Source organism: Pelophylax lessonae, assembly GCF_965119305.1.
Source record: "Pelophylax lessonae genome assembly, chromosome: 10".
NCBI classification, from domain to species: Eukaryota; Metazoa; Chordata; class Amphibia; order Anura; family Ranidae; genus Pelophylax; species Pelophylax lessonae.
The window spans coordinates 21,794,422-21,810,275 of NC_138777.1; the positions used below are offsets into that span (position 1 = coordinate 21,794,422).

The following is a 15,854-nucleotide window of genomic DNA, read 5'->3' on the forward strand; positions in this document are numbered from 1 at the left end:
CAGTTTTACATTCATCTGAGCCGATATTTCATCGATCGTGCACAACGGGGTTCAGGGAGGTTCTGACAATTGTGCAAAAACTGTGAGTCTAACTACTTCTAGTATTGGATACGGGAAGGGGGGGAGGGGGATTAAAGCTGAACAAATCCATTTGTGATGTTTATTCTTATTGAATCTCGCTGTGCTTTGTGTTTATTCTCCAGATCTGTGCAGTAATCCAGTGTGAGACTTTCCCTCTGTAATAAAGACCGCTCACTGCTGCTCTCTCTCCTTGTGCAGGGTGACTGGTCTTGTCTCCGCCCCCTCCTGTAGTTTTCTACAGGCAGCCTGTAGTGGGTGGAGCTTGCTGAGTCCCTCCCACAGGCCTGCTGTATCATTGTGCAATGTAACTGATCTGATCTCCACCCCCTCTGGTAGTTTTCTACAGGCAGCCTGTAGTGGGTGGAGCTTGCCGAGTCCCTCCCACAGGCCTGCTCTCTCCTTGTGCAGGGTGACTGGTCTTGTCTCCGCCCCCTCCTGTAGTTTTCTACAGGCAACTTGTAGTGGGTGGAGCTTGCTGAGTCCCTCCCACAGGTCTGCTCTATCCTTGTGCAATGTAACTGATCTGATCTCCACCCCCTCTGGTAGTTTTCTACAGGCAGCCTGTAGTGGGTGCATAGTAAAATTCCAGGGACACTTTGCAGCACAGCTATCAATTACTTGCCACACCCACTTCCCTGAAGCTCCACCCACTCCACATAATTAATCTCCCCCTACTTATCATCAGATTATAGGGTCTACTCAATAAAGAGAGAATTACAGGAAATTAAAAAGGGAATTTTAAACTTGGGGCCAAAGTAGCAGAGTTGGAATAATTCTCCCATTCAGCTGCACTACGTGTGAAATGTGCTCAGGTGTGACCATACAAAACATGTAATATGTAAATATAAATAAAGTGCAAAGTGTAAATAAGTAAATTGCCAGGACGATGAAAATTACCCGTGTTAGCGTGTAAGGCTCCACCCACATACTTGCCAACTGTCCCGTTTTTGCCGGGACAGTCCCGGCAAATAGGAGCCTGTCCCGGCAAAAACGGGACAGTTGGCAAGTATGTGGGTGGAGCCTTACACGCCACCACTGTCTGCTACAAGAAGCGACGCACAGGTACGTCGTTTTAGGGTAACAGAGCCGACCTGCCACTTTAAAACTATGGAGACTGGTCAGCAAGTGGTTAAAGAGGAACTCCACCCTTACAATCAAAAATCACATTTTATATTCCTAATACTTGTCCCTGGATAAAAATAATAATTAAAAAAACATACTTACTAGTCAATAGGGTCCAGCGTTGTCGTGCTTGCAGGGAAAGTTCTCCCTACACTGCTCTTCTCTGGTGCTGCCATCTTAAATTGGGGTTTGGCGAATGCCCAAAAACACCGAAGGAGTCTTTGTCATGTCTATGGGACCTGGTAGATCCCTGTGGTGTGTCTGCACACCCACCGGATCCCCTGCGCGTGGGGATCTGCCAATAAATTGGTAGAGACCTCCCCACCCATGGCATTTCTGCAAATGCGTGAGGACTGCCTCCTGGGATACGTAATGCAGAAATCACAGCAGAAATGCAATGCAGAAATCGCAGTTTGTGAGAACTTGTGCATGCGCAGGGCCCCCGGTACGTCATCCTTGTATAGGTGAGGATTTAAGTGGTTGTGAACCCACTTTGATGACTTTTACCTATAGATAAGCCTAAAATACAGCTTACCTATAGGTGCTGTAAATATCTCCTAAACCGTTTAGGAGATATTTACATTTTATGCAGCCAATGACGTCATTGGCGCATGCGTGCCATTGGTTCAGAGCCCTGTGCCGTGACTGGCGGCTCCCACACGCATGCGCGGGAGTGACGACACTCGGCTCCGGCCAGTAATACAGCCGGAGTCCACAAACCCGGAAGGAAGACGGGTGAAGATGGATGCGCCCGGCAGCAGGGACAACGCGGGCTTCGTTGCAGGTAAGTGTCACATAATGTGCTAGTATGCACTGCATACTAACACATTATGCATTTACTTTGCAGGGGGGGGGAAGGAATAGTTTACTTCCTCTTTAGAGTGGTTGTAAACCCTTCCATATACCCAGTGAAGTGGCTGGCCTCAGGTGACACACAGAGATAAAACGAATCCTCCTACATAAGTTGTACCTGTTTATCTGCAGTCATCTGTTCAAAGTGCAGAATTGCGCGCTCCAGCCCAAGCTCAGCAGCGGGGACTCCAATGCACAGTACAGGCGGCTCTGATTGGCGCCTGACACCCGCGATCACTCCCCGTTGAGAGAGAACGGTCAGATGTTGTAAACACAGCTGACCGTTCTCTCTGGAATGATCACAGAGCGCCTGTGATCCTTCTATATAGGATCACAGGTCTCTGTGATCATTTCACAAGCCACGCCCCCATACAGTTAGAAACACTCCCCTAGGTACACATTTAACCCTTTGATCACCCACAGTGTTAACTCGTTCCCTGCCAGTGTCATTATTACAGTGACAGTGCATATTTTTAGCACTGATTACTGTAGTAATGTCACTGGTCCCCCCAAAAGTGTCAGTTAGGGGTCCGAACTGTCCGCCACAATGTCGCAGTCCCGCTAATAATTGCAGATTGCCGTCATTACTAGTAAAAAAAAAAAACAATAAAAATGACATACATCTTTTCTGTAGTTTGTAGACGCGATAACTTTTGCGCAAACCAATCAAAATACGCTTATTGCGATTTTTTTTTTACCAAAAATATGTAGCAGAAAACAAATTGGCCTAAAATGTTAAAAATTCTGATTTTTATTTTTTTTTGGGGGGGGGGGGGGGAATGTTAAAGTGAAAAATATTTTTTTTTTTTCAGAATTGTCGCTCTTTTTTTGTTTATAGCGCAAACAATTTAAATCGCAGAGGTGATCAAATACCACCAAAAGAAAGCTTTATTTGTGGGAAAAAAGGACATCAATTTTATTTGGGTGCAGCGCCACACGACTGCGCAATTGTCAGTTAAAGTAACGCAGTGCTGAATCGCAAAAAATGGCTTGGTCATTAGGGGGGAAAATTTCCGGTCCAGAAGTGGTTAAGGATATAGTTTTAAGAAAAATAAGTTTACTTTTAAGGTCCATTCACATTGCAATATGTGCGTTGAGCATTTTCAAACACACATACTGTACATTGACATGCATTTGCATGCAGCATTGTATTTTAAAATGCCTAAAATATTAAACTAATGTTTCTTTTTAAAAATTCACTTTTTAAAAATGTCAGTTCTTTTAACCACTTCCCGACCGCCCACCGCAGTTATACTGCAGCAGGCGGCCCCTCCTGCGCGAACCAAAGTCGGTCACACACCGGCAGCTAGGGGGCCTAAAAATATTAAAATGATGTTTTTTTGTAAAAATTCACTTTTTAAAAATGTCAGTTCTTTAAAAAAAAAAACTATAAAAAAATCATTATTTGCAATGGAAACGTTACCTGACGGTTTTGAATTATGTGCTTATGCGCATTGCGGCGCCCTTACAAGTGTTGCGCCGAAAAAAAAGTAGGGTGCGCTCATTCTTTTTTTTTTTAGCGCATTAACGCAATGCATTGATGTGAACTGCTTTCTATTGAAATGTATTGCTTACTACAATGTAAATGCACAGGCATGCATTGATCAATGGATGTCAGCAAGTCTGGTGGAGAGAGGACCTTACGAAAAGGGGTGAAGGTCCAAGAAACCCGCATGAGCTCCTTGCAGCCAGAAAAGTAGCAGATGGCAGCAGCTCTGCACTGATGACCGGTTCTCTTTAATTAGATGAATCAGCGCTGACTTCATTAACTCTTCTATAGTTTCTATTATTAGAACCGTCTGATGTCTTAATATAACCTTTTCAAGGGTTTTTTTTTCTCATTTTCAGAAGCGGAGGAAGAAACAAATGTGCATATTAGCCAATCGGTAGAAAAAATAAGGGTTGGCTGCCAGTACTGACCTTCTCCTGGAAATATGAGTTGTCTGATGGTCTCGGGGGGGTCAGTGCTTTCTGAGATACTCAGCCAGAACAAGCACACAGAATATAAATGTTAAAGGGTATATCAACCCCAACATTGACCTTCTCTGACAGGAGTCGCTGGTAAGTTTGCCATTTAAACTGCTTTGTTAGATCTGTTTGAAAAGTTCAACAAAATACCTGTTGATCCTTCCCGAAATCCGCTGAGCTCCCTACCTCTGCAGAGAACACTTCGCGGTCTGTTATCATTGTTGTCACCCAAGATTCACACATTTTTCTAATTAATGTCCTTTTTCACACAAGAGATCAGGGGGTGGTAACACCAGGTGGCAGATTTGTTTTTACCACAATACCCCCCCCCCCCCCCCGACTGCCCGCCTGCAAGAAAATATGGTGCCACTTGGAGCAGTACACATGCTTTGCATTACAGCATGGCAATGTTAACGCCCCATGCAGAGTGTGACAAAGGGCACTACCTGCCAAACTCTACCATGTAGGTGAACAGGGCCGGCAACCGCGAGCCAAACTCTTTGGACTCACCCCCCCCAGTTTTCATGCAATGCTACAGACCCATCTCCCCGGTTTTCATATAATGGTATAGACCCACCCCAGTTTATATATAATACTATAGACCTCCCCCCCCAGTTTTCATGCAATGCTACAGACCCATCTCCCCAGTTTTCATATAATGGTATTGACCCACCCCCAGTTTATATATAATACTATAGACCCCCCCAGTTTTCATGCAATGCTACAGACCCATCTCCCTGATTTTCATATAATGGTATTGACCCACCCCCAGTTTATATATAATACCATAGACCCCCCCCCCCAGTTTTCATGCAATGCTACAGACCCATCTCCCCGGTTTTCATATAATGATATAGACCCACCCCCAGTTTATATAGTACTATTGACACCCCCCCCCCCCCCCCGTTTTAATGCAATGCTACAGACCCATCTCCCTGTTTTTTTTTTATAATGGTATTGACCCACCCCCAGTTTTCATATAACACTATAGATCCCCCCCCCATTGTTTTCATATACTGTAGTGTTATAGAGCCCCCCCTTCCCCCCAGTTTTCATATAGTGCTATAGACCCATACCCCCAGTTTTCATATAATACTATAGACCTACTCCCCCCAGTTATCATATAACACTATAGATCCCCCCAGGTTTCATAAAGGGCTATAGACCCCCCTCCCCAAAGTTTTTATACAATGCTATAGAGTAGACCCATACCCCCAGTCTTCATATAATGGTATAGACCCAGCCACAGTTTTTATATAATGCTATAGACCCCCCACAGTTTTCATGTAACACTATAGTCCTATCCCCCCCCCCAGTTTTCATATAACACCATAGACCCCCCCCCCACAGTTTTCATATAGTGCTGGAGACCCCCCCCCCCCAGTTTTCATATAATGCTATAGGCCCCCTCCCCCAAGTTTTCATGTAATGCTATAGACCCATACCCCCAGTTCTCATATAACACTATAGCCCCCCCCCCTAGTTTTCATATAACACTATAGACACCCCCCCCCCCCCCAGTTTTCATAGACTCAGCTTCTATTTAACACTATAGACCCCCCCCCCCAGTTGTCACATATTACCATAGACCCATTCCCCCAGTTATCATATAATGCCATAGACCCAATCCCCCCTCCCAGTTATCATATAATGCTATAGACCCCATCCCCACCCCCCTCCCAGTTATCATATAATGCTATAGACCCCATCCCCACCCCCCTCCCAGTTATCATATAATGCTATAGACCCCATCCCCACCCCCCTCCCAGTTATCATATAATGCCATAGATCCATCCCCCCAGTTATCATATAATGCCGTGTAGACCCATCCCCCCCAGTTATTCTATGATGCTACAGACCCATCCCCCAGTTTACCAGATACTGGTTACAGTACAAGCAGACCATCTCTACATATGGGACTTGTACCAGGAAAATGTTCTGAATATATCATCAAGAAAAATATCATTATATTACCAGGAAAATGTTCTGAATATATAATCTAGAAGAATATTATTATATTACCTCTATAAACTCATGCGATTGTACATAGAATCAGTTTCTGCTCCGCCGAGCTGCCAATGAGATATTTCCCATTCAATCCACGTCTGACTTGTCAGCAGATGGAGTATAGAGCCCAGCCATCCCTTCCAGGGGGTGATAATATATACAGCAGGTCCAGAGAACCTCAACAGAGGCTTTAGGAATGGTGATGAGTCGAACTGCCACGGGGGGGGGGGGGGGCAGTTGCCAAAACCGAACCCGAACTACTGGAATCAATAGAAGCTATTTTTATTTTTTTAAGAAGCCGGCAATAATGTCAATTGCTGGCAATTTAAAGTGTTTTATTTTTATTTATTTTTTTGTTTTCTGTGTAAGCTCTTGTTCACACCAATGCGATTTGTCATCCGATTTGACAGTTTAAAATCGCTCCCAACTTGAAAAAAAAAGTTCCTGCACTGCTTTTCTGCGACTTGCATTGACTCCTGTTAAATGAAGCCACAATGAAATCGGAGATTCATATCACACTGATCTGCAGCTTTGAAATTGCACTGAAGTTGCGATTTCAAAGCTGCACTGGTGTGAACTGGGGCTTAACATACAGAAAGGGAAGATTGCCCTGGGACTTTAAACGAGGCGAACACAGGTGGCCACTCAATGGAATCATCATGTAACATGGCACTTAAAACGTTAACCAAGCCAAACAAAGGTATAGGCACAAATATAGTACGTGATTGAAGTTAGTAACTGTATTGTTTCATGGTGGTAAACAGGCATCTTAACCACTTAAAGCGGAAGTATCCCGCTTTTTTTGACTTTTACCTACAGGTAAGCCTATAATAAGGCTTACCTGTAGGTACAATTAATATCTCCTAAACCTTCACGGTTTAGGAGATATTTGCAGTGCATGCAGCTGCTCACGAGAGCGGCGCATGCGCTCTGAAGGTCCGGGGGAACCTTCAGTTTTGCTTGCCGGGAGCTTGCCGGAAAATCACATGCGCGGGAGTGACGTCGTCGCGGCTCCGGCCAATCACAGCGCCAGAGCCACCGAACCCGGAAGAGACGACGAGGGATCATGGCAGCACCCGCAGCGATGTCCGGGGGTCCGTGTCGGGGCTTCGTTCTAAGGTAAGTAATACATAATGAGCTAGTATGCGATTCGGCACTGCGTGACTTTAACTGACAATTGCGCCGTCGTGCGACGCTGTACCTAAATGAAATTGATGTCCTATTTTTCCCACAAACAGAGCTTTCTTTTGGTGGTATTTGATCACCTGTGCAATTTTTACTTTTTGCGCTATAAACAAAAAAAGAGCGACAATTTTGAAAAAAATAATATTTTTCACATTTTTTTATATGAAATTCTCAAAAAAAAATGTAAAAATCAAAATTTTTTAACATTTTAGGCCTATTTGTTTTCTGTTACATATTTTTGGTAAAAAAAATCGCAATAAGCGGATTTTGATTGGTTTGCGGAAAAGTTATTGCGTTTACTAACTACGTGAAAAATTTATGTCATTTTTTTTTTTTTAACTAGTAATGGCAGCGATCTGCGATTTGATTGGACCCCTGACTGACATTTTTGACACTTTTGGGGGTACCGGTGACATTACTACAGTAATCAGTGCTAAAAATATGCACTGTTACTGTAAAAATGACACTGGCAGGGAAGGGGTAAACTTTATTAATGATCAAGGGGTTAAGTGTGTCCCTAAGGGGCGTGATTCTAACTGTAAAGGGGCGTGGCTTGTGATGTAACCACAGAGACATGCGATCCTACATAGCAGGATCGTATGATCTCTGCAGTTACACCAGGGAGAATGACAGACGGCTGTGTTTACATTACCCGCCTGCCTTTCTGCCTCTCCAGCGGGAGATCGCGAGTGACCGGCGGACATCGGAGCTGCCGGTCACTCGCGTGGGGATGTCAGGGAACGAGCGGGGGCGGGCACGTGCCCCCGGCGGCGCGCGCTCGCCCCCTAGAGGCTCGTGGGCGAGCGACGTACCAATACGTCACTTTGCCCAGGAAGGGCTGACCGCCGCAGTATATGTACTTGCGGCGGTCGGCAAGTGGTTAATAACTTTGACGCGTTGGAAAGGGACCCAGAAACACCCAGCCGGGAGAGGATGAGGGACAGGGAATTGGTATGGGTGTGTAGAGAGAAGTCCCAGATGTCCATGATCACTGACTAAAATAAATATATGTAGGTTATAGCAATGTAAAAAAAAGTGATTTTTTTCTGCACCACTGTTTTCCTTGTTCCCCTCTTTTTTTTTTTTTTTTCTTTGTTTGCACCACACACGGTACAATATCTATCTCTTCCAATCGGTATTTTTTGTTTTTACCGCTTTTTCTTTGCTTCACACACTGCTCATACTAAGCAATTTGATTCACTATTGGGCGCATCTTTTCCCCTGATTCCCTGCACCAGCCCCTCGCATTTACGTCCTTGTTGCTGTACATTCAATACATATTTATATTTCATATATTTATGATGCAGTTTATTTTTACATTGCTATAACCTACATTATTTATTATAGTTTAATATATTTAATATATTTATTTTAGTCAGTGATCATGGACATCTGGCACTTCTCTCTACACACCCATGCCAATTCCCTGTCGCTCATCCTCTCCCGGCTGGGTGTTTCTGGGTCCCTTTCCATCAGCTCCCGGATCAGGCGTTCATGCCGCCGCTGGATGTCAGTGTCTCTTCGCTGTCCAGGCCCGGCCAAGTTGTAAGTATGGGTCCCCGACTTGGGATCCTTCATGGGTTTTGTACCCTGCAAACATCATCGATAACTAATTTTTGGACTGTTGTTACAATACTATTTCTGCATATGTGTGATCACAGACATGCATGTGTGCATCCATTTCCGAAGAGGTTTGCTCGGGAAACGCGTCAAAGTTATTAACCACTTGCCGACCGCCCACAGTATATTTACTTTGGCAGTCAGCCTCTCCTGGGCAAACCGACGTAGGACTATGTCGCTCGCCCAGGAGCCTGTAGGGGGCGAACTCGCGCCGCCGGAGGCGCGCTCCCGCCCCCGCTCGTTCACGGGCATCCCCGCGCCAGTGACCGGCGGCTCCAATGTCCGCCGGCCACTCACGATCTCGCTCAGGAGAGGGAGAAAGACAGACGGCTGATGTAAACACAGCCGCCTGTCATTCTCCCTTAGATCATGACAGAGGCTATGCCATCCTGCTATGTAGGATCGTATGTCTCTGTTACAAGTCACGCCCCCTGACAGTTAGAAACACGCCCCTAGGGATACATTTAACCCACTGATCACCAATAAAGTTAACCCCTTCCCTGCCAGTGTCATTTTTACAGTAACAGTGCATATTTATAGCACTGATTACTGTAGTAATGTCACTGGTACCCCCAAAAGTGTCAAAAATGTCAGTTAGGGGTCCGATCTGTCCGCCGCAATGTAGCAGTCCCGCAAAATAAATTGCAGATCACCGCCATTACTAGTTAAAAAAATGATATTTAGAGTTAGTTTGCCTTTTCTTTTTTTTGGGCGAAAAGGTGAATGTTCCTCTTTAAAATTCCTTTACAGGACTGGAGGTCTTAACACTCACCTGTGCTCAGAGAATGGATATCATGGTCGGGCCCAAAGGAGAGGTTCCGCGTCAGCTTGTTGCTCTCATTCTTCTGAGCGGCGATGGCGGTCGGGCACAAGGAGAATCTGCGTCGGAGGAAGTTTTCCTCCTTCATATTGTGTGCTGGCGAGGTTTTCTGTGAACGGAAGAGATCATATACAAATTAATTATATAGAATAAGAGATGGAGATGCCAGTGTTAATGGGAAATGTTACATTGAAACATTTGGCTCAGCAATAAAGATACATTGGGCAGATACCTGCTCCCACTTCCATTCCCAGTGCTAATTATTGGTTGCTAGGACCACCTGGCATCCTAGCATTCAATCATATGCATTCACAGGCCCCGCAGAGGATGTAACTTGATTGTCAGGCCAGGGGGGGCCCAGGTCTAAAGCTGTGTAAGGGGCCCCAAAATTTCTGATGGCTGCCCCGGAAACGAGGTATCTGTACGTCGCTTCGTGTAGCAGATAGTGGAGGTGCGCGCGCGCCACCGGAGGAGCATGCACGCGCTGACTGACTAGAGGGGGAGCCAATCAGTGGGTCCAGCGGATGTGATGTCCCGAGATCGCTCCCCAAGGTGACAGAATGCACGCGCCAATTGGCTAGAGGGGGAGCCAATCATCGCACCTGTGATCGCTCCCCATGGAGACAGAATGGTGGTCTGCCAATGAAAACAAGGCAGGCCGCTGTTCTGTCAATGATGAACACAGGGATCCTGTGTTCCTCCTATGTAGGAACACGGGTCTCTGTGTTCATCCAGTGAGTAAATCCCCCACACAGTTAGAAAGCACCCCCTAGGCACACATTTAACCCTTTGGTTGCCCCTGGTGTTAACCCCTTCCCTGCCAGTGTCATTATTACATAACCGTGTATATTTTTAGCACTGATTACTGTAGTAATGTCACTGGTCCTCTCAAAAGTGTCAGTTAGAAGTCCGATCTGTCCCTGGCAATGTCGCAGGCCAATAAAAATCGCTGATTACTAGTAAAAAAACAAAAAATAAAAATGACATAAATCTTTCCCCTAGTTGGTAATCGCAATAACTTTTGCGCAAACCAATGAATATACGCTTATTGTTTTTTTTTTTTTTACCAAAAATATGTAACAGAATACAAATTGGCCTAAATTGATAAAGAAATTTGATTTTTTTTTTCTTATTGAGAATGTTATATAGCAGAAAGTAAAAAATATTGTTTTTTTTTTTTTCAGAATTGTCGCTCTTTTTTTTTTTGTTTATAGCGCAAAAAATAAAATCCGCACAAGTGATCAAATACCACCAAAAAAAAAAAAATCTATTTGTTGGAAAAAAGGACCCCAATTTTATTTGGGTACAGCGTTGCACGACTGCACAATTGTCAGTTAAAATAACGCAGTGCCGTATCATAAAAAATTGCCTGGTCATTGAGAGGGGTAAAACCTTCCAGTCCTTAAGTGGTTAATATGAGATCATAGTGGATGCAAAGCAAACACGTTACAGGCAAAGGAAAATATTATGAAAGTGACCTTGCCCTGTAACAGGCGCTCTTACATAAACTGCGCCGATCACGACGAAGCCTTGGAAGTGGCGTTGAGCGGGGCTGGTGCGGTGATGGGATTGTTTTGCCGCTCTCCATAAGATAATCATTATTTGCAGATTCTGCCGCTCGGCTCGGCACACCATCTCTATGACTAATGTCGCTGGCTGTGTGCAAGTTGCTGGAACAAGATTATCTCTCTGAAAGCTTCTAAATTTAGACGACTCGGCACTCAATAAAACATCAAAACCGTTTTCCTACAAACCCCCAGAATTCCGAGCGGACGGCGGCTATTCCTCCGATTACATAAAGCCACTCAGGGTGCAATCTTCACCTGTCGTTTTATGTTTGCAGAAAGAGCCACGAGGCGTAATCAGGCATGGATTGCTACCGGCCCCTCGCGGGTGCAAGTATTACGTCAGAGCCCAACACGTCACCCACTGCTGCCACACCAGCCGCCCATTGAATCCATCATGACCTAAGACCTCCTTTCCCTATATAGGGATATATGGGGGGGGGGGGTTAAATTTGATTTGAACCCAATCAGTTAACCACTTGCCTACTGGGCACTTTTACCCCCTTCCTGCCCAGGCCTATTTTCAGCTTTCAGCGCTATCACACTTTGAATGACAATTGCGCGGTCATGCAACACTGTACCCAAACAACATTTTTTTTTAATCATTTTTCACACAAATAGAGCTTTATTTTGGTGGTATTTAATAGGGATCGACCGATTATCGACAAAGCCGATATATCGAGGGCCGATATGCACTTTCCCCGATATATCGGAATCGGCCACCAAGGTGTTCGATATTTCAGATATTTCGGGAAATTGCTTGTATCGAAGTGATGCCTGCAGCTAGAAGTATCACCCCAGTACCGGCGTCCATAGCCGACAGAGGTGGAGGAGGGGTTGGGGGTCTTTTAGACCCCCAGATCCCTCCACAAGAGTACCTGTCAAGTACTAAAAATAAAAAATATTTTTTTTTTAAATGTACGAAAATATCGGCCAATGCCGATGTTCAATGGCCAAAATATCGGTATCAGCAACGAAAAACCGATATCAGTTTAACCACTTACCTACAGTGCACTTTCACCCCCTTCCTGCCCAGACCGATTTTCAGCTTTCAGCGCTCTCACACTTTGACTGAGAATTACTCAGTCATGCAACACTGTACCCATTCAAAAATTGTGTCCTTTTTTTCACACAAATAGAGCTTTCTTTTGATGGTATTTAATCACTACTGGGTTTTTTATTTTTTGTGCTATAAATAAAAAAAGACTAAAAATATTGTGAAAAAACGCATTTTTCTTTGTTTCTGTCATAAAATTTTGCAAATTAGTAATTTTTCTTCACAAATTTTGGCCAAAATTTATACTGCTACTTATCTTTGGTAAAAATAACCCAAGTAAGTGTATATTATTTGGTCTTTGTGAAAGTTATAGAGTCCACAAGCTTTGGTGTGAATCATTGAAAATTGATCACACTTGATCACACCTGATGTACTGAAGGCCTATCTCATTTCTTGAGACACTAAAAAGTCAGGAAAGTACAAATACCCCCCAAATGACCCCTTTTTGGAAAGTAGACATTCCAAGGTATTTAATAAGGGGCATGGTGAGTTTTTTGAAGTTGTAATTTTTTCCCACAATGCTTTGCAAAATGAAGATTTTTTTTTTTATTTTAATTTTTTTTTACAAATTGCCGTATTAACAGGTTATTTCTCTCACACAGCACATGTATACTTGCAACTACACCCCAAAACACATTCTACTACTCCTTCTGAGTATGGCGATACCACATGTGTGAGACTTTTTCACAGCCTGGCCACATACAGAGGCCTAACATCCAACCAGCACCGTCCGGCATTCTAGGAGCACAAATTTCACATATAATTTCCTGACAACCTATCGTACTTTTGAAGGCCCTGGAGCACCAGGACAATGGAAACCCCTATAAAATGACCCCATTTTGGAAAGCAAACACCCCAACGTATAATTTTTGAGGCATAATGAGTCTTTTGAATATGTCATTTTTTTCCACAAGTTTTTGGAAAATGTGGAAAGAAAATGAAAACACATTTTTTTTTACACAAAGCTGTCCATTTATGCAATATTTCTAACACATAGCATGTACATAGCAAAAATTGCACCCCAAAATACATTCTGCTATTCCTCCTGAGTATGGCGATACCACATGTGTAACACTTTTTCACAGCCTGGCCACATACATAGGCTTAACATCCAAGTAGCGCTTTACACAAAGTTGTCCATTTATCCACTTTAAGACTGGGCCTATTTTTGACACTTGGTGTTTACAAGCTAAAATCATTTTTTTGCTAGAAAACTACTTGGAACCCCCAAACATTATATATTTTTTTTTAGCAGAGACCCTAGAGAATAAAATGGAGATCGTTGCAATATTTTTTATCACACCATATTTGCGCAGCAGTCGTCCAAATGCGATTTTTTTGAAAAAAAATCACTTTTTTGATCTAAAAAATAAGAAAACAGTAAATTTAGCAAATTTTTTTTTCCATAATGTGAACGATAATGTTACGCCGAGTAATTAGATACCCAACATGTCATGCTTCAAAATTGCGCATGCTCACAGAATGGCGCCAAACATTGGTACTTAAAAATCCCCATAGGCAACATTTTAAAAATTTCTGCAGGTTACTAGCTTAGAGTTACAGAAGAGGTCTAGGGCTTAAATTATTGCTCTCGCTCTAACGATCGCGGCGATACCTCACATGTATGGTTTGAACACCGTTTACATATGTGGGCGGGACTTGCGTATGCGTTTGCTTCTGCGCGCGAGCTAACGGGGACAGGGCGCTTTAATTTTTTTTTTTTTTTTTTTTCCTATTTATTTTATTTATTATTTTTTTATTTTTACACAGTTTAAAAAAAAAAAATGTTTTGATAATTTTTATTCCTATTACAAGGAATGTAAACATCCCTTGTAATAGAAATAGGCATGACAGGTCCTCTTTATTGTGAGATCTGGGGTCAAAAAGACCTCACACCTCACAACTACACTAAAAAAGAAAAAAAAAAAAAAAATTGTTGAAAGAGGAAAAAAAAAAAAGCAAAAAAAAAAAGCGGCCCTTTAAACCGGTTGCTAGGCAACATCTTTTGACGTAGCTCCGGTCCTCCAAGACCATAGAGTTGAGTGAGGGCCATCTTGCCCTCACTCGACTTCCTGTCTCTGAGGATCCGGGACCGGATAGTTTTCCCCGCTGCCGGCGGGTCCGGTAAGCTGGGAAAACGTCTGGGACGCGGCAGGAGGGGGGGGGGGGGGCACCTCTTCCCCTGCACCGTAAGGGTAATTCCGCGGCGAATCCGCCACTGGGACCACCCTTATCTGAAAGCCGACCGCCCGCCGTTTCAAAAAATACCGGGGTTATGGGGGCTATCTTCTGCCATAACCCCAGTATTTAGCTTTTAATGGCCGACGCATATAGTCGTTAGGCGGTCAGTAAGTGATTGCATGTATATGGCAAACAGGTGACGATGACTGATGGGGTGACAGGTGACGATGACTGATGGGGTGACAGGTGACGATGACGGATGGGGTGACAGGTGATGATGACTGATGGGGTGACAGGTGATGATGATTGATGAGGTGACAGATGACAATCACTGACCGGGTGACATGTGACGATGATTGATGGGGTGACAAGTGACGATCACTGATGGGGTGTCAAGTGACGATGATTGATAGGGTGACAGATGACGGTGACTGATGGGGTGACAGGTGACGATGACTGATGGGGTGACAGGTGACGGTGACTGATGGGGTGACAGGTTACGATGACTGATGGGGTGACAGATGACGATGACTGATGGGGTGACAGGTGACGGTGATTGATGGGGTGACAGGTGACGGGGCGATGGTCACTGATGGGTGACAGGTGACGGGCGATGGTGCACGGCGGTACTGATGGCAGTCTCTGGTGACCGGTGAACTTTAGGCTACATTCACATGTGAGCGTAGCGATCACGGGCAGAATCACTGCGATTCTGCCCGCGATCCAGAAATCATTGCAAATGGCGGGACGCCTGTGCGTTGCCCGCTGTGCGATGTTGCTGCGATTTCCGCCTGCCGAATCGCGGTAACATCACGCAAACAACGCATGACGCCCCAAAGAAACTCTTGTACTTTTTTGGGCGTCATGCGATGTTTGCGCGATGTTACTGCGATTTGGCAGGCGGAAATGGCGGCAACATCGCACAGCGTTTGGGGTGCTATTGCAAATCACGGGCAACGCACAGGCGTCCCGCAATTTGCAATGATTTCCGGATCGCGGGCAGAATCGCGGTGATTTTGCCCGCGATCGCTGCGCTCACATGTGAACGTTATGGGTGTCAATTTCTGGGCACTGATGAGGTGACTGTTGGGTGACAGGTGACATTGGGGGGGGCTGGGGACTGTGTGGGGACCTTTATTACTGTGATTTTAGTGTGATTTTACTTTTTACATGTGTACAGAGCAGTAACTCACTATTTCTAGCTCTTCTCCCCTCATACTGGAAACTGTATGAGGAGAGAAGAGCTAGTAACAGTGAGTTACTGCTCTGTGTTTACATTTTGTGATCGGCTGTGAATGGATTCACAGCCGATCACATTGTAAACAGTCACTGTCAGTGACTGTTTACTACCGCCGGTGACAGCTGTGTTCCTACGGAACACAGTGCCACCGACATG

General features: G+C 44.5%; 1 protein-coding gene across 3 annotated transcripts in view; it reads right to left on the bottom strand.

Annotated features, from left to right (window-relative positions):
* Positions 1 to 15,854, bottom strand: part of OSBPL5 (oxysterol binding protein like 5) — a 210,302-nt gene that overhangs the window by 107,009 nt on the left and 87,439 nt on the right. For all 3 annotated transcript variants that reach the window (XM_082270305.1, XM_082270306.1, XM_082270304.1), the window contains exon 2: positions 9,608 to 9,764. In XM_082270305.1, the coding sequence (XP_082126431.1) occupies positions 9,608 to 9,764 (157 nt within the window). The remainder of the gene's footprint in view (positions 1 to 9,607; positions 9,765 to 15,854) is intronic.